Source organism: Ostrea edulis, chromosome 6, assembly GCF_947568905.1.
Source record: "Ostrea edulis chromosome 6, xbOstEdul1.1, whole genome shotgun sequence".
Taxonomy (NCBI): Eukaryota; Metazoa; Mollusca; class Bivalvia; order Ostreida; family Ostreidae; genus Ostrea; species Ostrea edulis.
Window position 1 is genome coordinate 78904140 of NC_079169.1, and position 6000 is coordinate 78910139.

At 36.5% G+C, this 6000-nt stretch overlaps 1 protein-coding gene across 1 annotated transcript; it reads right to left on the minus strand.

The window, feature by feature from the left end:
- Positions 1–4024: 4024 nt before the first annotated feature.
- LOC125647366 (neuronal acetylcholine receptor subunit alpha-6-like) lies at positions 4025–5279 on the minus strand. Its single transcript, XM_056142005.1, has one exon. It carries the CDS (start codon positions 5270–5272, stop codon positions 4025–4027), a length of 1248 nt encoding a protein of 415 aa, XP_055997980.1. The 5' UTR covers positions 5273–5279.
- Between the last annotated feature and the right edge of the window lie 721 nt (positions 5280–6000).

The window sequence follows — 6000 nt, forward strand, 5'->3', positions numbered from 1 at the left end:
GCCGCGTCCGTGAACGCTGCATATCCAATGTTGGTGTGAAGCAGAGCGTCCAACAAAAAGTTACGAGTCTGCGTTTTCTCCAGGATCTTTACTCCTCCTATAGACACCTGGTCCTACCTCTGCAGTTTCCAGGGGTCCGTGTCTACCCTGCTCTAAATTTTGTATTCTTTATCAGGGCTTGAAGCTAACTTTTTATGTCACCAGTCCAGCCGGACTGATGGGGTATAATTTTAACCAGTCCGCAGAAAAAATTACCAGTCCAACAGAGTTTTCCAGAAATAATCAAATATATTTTGTTGATATCATTAAAATGAAATTTAACTCATTATGCCTTAGACAATATTGTAACACTTAAATGTGGAATTTATATTTACGAATCAGATTCGTCCGGTTGATTAAACAGATCGAAGCATGCCAAATGTGTATGAAATTTCATATTAAGTATATCTTCCAAAATGATGCTTTAGAAAATTAACCAGTCCCATCAGACGGACTAAAACAAATGTCAGTCAGTCCGCCAGACTTTTAGCCAGTCACAGACTGACGGACATATGTTAATTTCGAGCCCTGTTTATAGGAGTTTACACACCAGCAAACTTCAGAAGGCACAAAACACAGCTGCAAGATTAATAACACACTCAAAAAAATCCGACCATATTACTCCTGTTCTAATAGATCTTCACTGGCTCTCGGTTGAATACAGAATTCAATATAAGATCCTTCTTCATACTTTAAATCTCTCAACAACCTATCTCGAGTTTACATAAAGAATATCCTTCCAGTTTACATAAAGAATATCCCTCCAGTTTACATAAAGAATATCCTTCCAGTTTACATAAAGAATATCCTTACAGTTTACATAAAGAATATCCTTACAGTTTACATAAAGAATATCCTTACAGTTTACATAAAGAATATCCCTCCAGTTTACATAAAGAATATCCTTCCAGTTTACATAAAGAATATCCTTCCAGTTTACATAAAGAATATCCTTACAGTTTACATAAAGAATATCCCTCCAGTTTACATAAAGAATGTCCTTACAGTTTACATAAAGAATGTCCTTACAGTTTACATAAAGAATATCCTTACAGTTTACATAAAGAATATCCTTACAGTTTACATAAAGAATATCCTTACAGTTTACATAAAGAATATCCTTACAGTTTAGAGTCCCACACGATCACTAAGATCCGAATCTCTACTGCCTTTCGAGGTACCTCGGACACGTACGAAAACAGATGGTTGATTGATTGTTGTTTAACGTCCCTCTCGAGAATAATTCACTCATATGGAGACGTCACCACTACCGGTGAAGGGCTGCAAAATTTAGGCCTATGCTCGGCGCTTATGGCCATTGAAAAGGGAGGGGTCTTTATTGTGCCACACCTGCTGTGACACGGGGCCTCGGTTTTTGCGGTCTCATCCGAAGGACCGCCCCATTTAGTCGCCTTCTACGACAAGCAAGGGGTACTGAGGTATTCTAACCCGGATCCCCACGAAACCGAAAACATATGGGAATCGACGTTCGGATAAGGCCGCATCGAGTCTCTGGGACTCTCTGCCTTTTAAACTCAGACAATGTACTCCACTGTCTAGTTTTGAAGCGAAACTCAAAACGCATCTTTTTAGACTAGCTTTTAATTTGTGATTTTTTTTTTACATACTTAGTGCTCTTACATTACAGCTCTTACAGTGCTGTTACATTTGTTTCACACAAAAAAAACAACAACAACAAAAAACAAAAACAAAAAACCAAAAAACCCTTCAGTTGCTATTTGAACTGTAGCTTGTTATTATACATATGTCTTATCTATGTATTTCATTATTCCTAAGGGTTGTTTTAAATTGTATTATGTTATTAGGGTAATTATATCATTATATTAGGCGCTATATATTAATAATTATGCATTTTAATTCTGACACTATGAATACATGTACATTGTATGTGGACATCGATTTTAGATTATCTTTTCTCTCACATTTGTAAAGCGCTTTAGAGAACTAATGATGGTAGGACGCTATATAAATCTTTTAATTACAATTACAATTCATGAGATTTATACATCTATACATACAACAGGTCAATTATGGTACCGACCTGCACATCATGAAAATAAATCGAAGACATAATGGATCCAGTCTGAAGAATATAGCTTGTTTTTATGTTGTAAACTATTCTATTTTACTTCATAAAAGCATTATCATTCAAAGTTAGCATTAAACAAATCCGATGGTCGTTACAATGATATAATTTGTTATTAGGCCGAATACTGTCTGACGTATTCCATACCCGTTCTTTACACACTAATTTTGTCTACGGAGTCCTCCGTTTACCTAAACACGATTCAGGGCTCACGGGGTTTGTGACCTGTCAACAGAGTATGCTTACTTAAGTCCTAGTCACCTGATCCCACCTCTGATCTGTCCAGGGGTTCGTATTTGCCTTACTCTTTATTTTGTATTTTTGTTTCTATGAGATTGATCAATGTTCGTTATCTCTACTTTTTGATTGGACAAGTAGGTTATACATGTAGGAGTAGGCACTGACGTCATTCTGCACAGGAATCGAGTGTCTCATTCCTCAGTAAACACTCATAAAACAAAACAAAGTCACTCTCCAGAAACATATAGGGTAGAGCATAGTTGTACATGTACTTCGTTGGGACCTACGAGTGTACCCAACATGAATTTCCCTGTGAACTCCCGTAGAAGTCCATTTCTTAAGAGTAGAACCAAAACAAACGTGTCATTGTTTCACAAGCAGTTCAATTACCACATCACGTGCCAGCTCTTATCCAGCACCTTCTATTTGGATGGTTTGTTTTTACTGGGAGTTTTTATGCAGGTTCTGTGATGTGTGGTAGTGTGCCTTATTGATCACAGTGGTGTTCATCGTACCTTCATGGTCACTTAACACACAATAATCATGCCTACAAATGAACTCAGATACTGATACAGAAGTAGTAATACACAATGAATAGCAATATTCATAAGCCTACCTCAGTCCAGTACAAGTTCAGTAACAGTAGTATTCATTATTCATGTACCAGTTCTCGGACATATACTACGGTAATCGGGGTAAATTCAGCAGGGAAATCAATGAGTAAACAATAATCGATTTCATTAATCCTATAAAAATTCACCAGAGGTTGGATGCGGTGCCGAAGAGGGATATTTGAGAAGATGCGTCATGTCTAATGCTGTATATTCCTAAATCTAAATAATTGTAAACATTAGAGACTGTAAAATTGTATTAGATATGATCTTTTTTTCTGAAATTGTAAAAAACAACTACGGCATTCTCTTAAAAATCCTACGATATCATAGGAACTTTATTGTATCCCATAAAATGTTATTTTCCTGCAGGTATTTGGAGGATTCTGATATGATTTAGACGTTTCCCATACTATTGACGTTTTAGAATTCCATTGGAAATGTATTTGTACACAGAAAATCGTTTTCAACTGTATATTTCTCTCTCTCAGGTGAGATGTCACAATGATGATACTGAAGTCTGTCGGCGATAGTCTACTAAACACCACTTTTGAATTTCCTGACAAGTAAAGGAATGATCTGCGCCGATTTGCTATCCGACATTGGGCAGATTTATCTGTGAACACTTGCCATGAAAATTTGGTGTAACTCATATTTTGCTCCAGTGGGAACTCTGACAATACAGTCTACTCCATGCATATTGAAGTCTATCATATTGAACTATATTTGATATTGAAGAAAAATAAATCCTCAGTAACATTATCTTTATAGTTCAGCATCAATTATGTTGAACATTGGATATAATGAACAATTCAGGTCCGTCCCCTGAATTTCAGTATATCCGGAGTAGGCTGGATACACACGCAACATTTTGAACACAAGGAATTCTGAATCCCCAATGACATTGACCTTTATATCAAACTTTAAAATCGACAGGATAATTGATAAAAATCGGGTAAAGAAAGTACGAATCTATGACAAGATGCTCGGTGAAATACAAAACCCAGATACATCGTCCAAACATATTTCAGTTAAATTCAATGGATTTGCACGGCAGATATCTGACGTGAGATTGAGTTCCACATTGGCAGATAATCGAGAGGCAAGGTAAACAAGCAGAATAACTTCTATCAAAAGAAAAACCACAGTTAGTGACGTCATCTTCGATCGAGGGCTTTCTTCGGCGACATATATTCAAAAGTCGTGTGACGACGTTCGAAATTGGTCGTTCTTCTTGTCGCTGTCCAAGCGTAGCTGTCAAAAAACTGGTACATGTGATAAACGCGCTTAACAAGAACTGAAAGATGAGAAAATAGATTATAAGAGGGATTGGATTAGAAGTTTCTGGAATCAGACCCGCAACGTAGATGAGATACACGGTAAAAGATAGCAGAAGGGCAATACAAAAAGATAACCTCTCTTCTGGTACGGCAGGGATAAAATAGACAACAGTATTTAAAAGACTGAGAACAAGAAGTGGAACCGCGATATTCACAAAAACATACGAGGATTTTCGAATTAACTTAATAGGAAAAACAAGAACTCGACGCTCATTGTTCACTTCTGATCCGTAGGCACTTGGCGCAAGATCAAGGTCACATGGCGCCATTTGATAATATATCCATTTTGCATTATCATACAAGACCTTTGCTTTGTTTGGTATGTTAGCGATCATCGTGGAAGTGGCTACAAATTGAACAGAGCATTCATGTTCGTCGAATGGAAAAGCTTTGAGATTCGGTTCACAAAATGTATTTGTTTTCAATAAGCTGTCATAGTAAACTAAACCAGGGGAACCGAAGACAGCATTTTCATCTCCCTTTTCCTTGAAGATGTTCATTTCATTTAGAGGATTGAACAATTTTATGTCTGGTTTCCATATATCCTTTAATTTCATCTGTAAGTAGGTGATAGTGAAGGAATATCCAGCCTTTTCTTGGAAAATAGAGATGCTGCTAGGATCCCAGGCCAGACGAATATCAGCCCAAAACATGAAAATAGATGACAGAAGTTTTAACTCTCCCGCAACTTCATCAAATTTCTCTACTCTCGATACCTCGAACCGAAAACCAACACGTGTGATAGGATCATCTGCTACTTGATATCCAGAATTCTGATTAAAAAGCACATTGCGAAGGGACGATGAATGGTTCAACAGTTGAAGTTTTTCATTTGACTTGAAATCAAGTCTCTGCTTAAGATAATCGGAAGTATTGTGAATTATTCTCAGCAATGCAAAAAGCCAAAACATCAAGACTGTAGTCCTGTGTCCCATATCTATAGTTTCATGTCAACAATGACACGGGAACAGGTTGCAGCAAGGAGAATATGAGAATATTAGCATTAATTTGATGAAATATTCATATCGATCATCATCACAATAAAGTCATAACAACGTAAGTACCGATTGTATGAATATTTACACACCGCTAACGGAGAGCGAATTTCAGTAATTTTTAAATCCAATTAATGATGCATTAGGGGCATCTGTACGTTTACTTGGTAGAAATTTAATCAGAGGTCATTGTCACTCAGAGGTGGGGGAGTTTTGGATTACAAATTCTTTACTTTGGGATTTTTGTGTGTGAAATGGTGCATATAAAATGCATGCTGTGATGAAGCATTGAAATGAAAACAAAACTGTATCTCACTTTCATGTTTAGGTGGATCTTTTATCTAATAGGTCGTTAAAACATCTCGTTTAAAGCATAGCACAAGATCTCAATCATTTTAAGTTATTTTGTAATCGTGTTTTCCGGAACAATGGAAAAGGTGTTTTGTTTAAATAAGATATTTTAGAGTTGATTTTTTTCTGTGATTTGATACATGATTTGGATATCTAATAAACATACTTAGAAAACACACACACACACACTTTTTTAAACCAACACTCTTAGTCCAATAGCGTCGAATGCAATGTTAGTGGGAATGATTGATCAGCGAGAAGGACAATCGATATTGTTTGTATTTTTGGTCATTCTCGTGCTTTTTCGATCTCTCTAT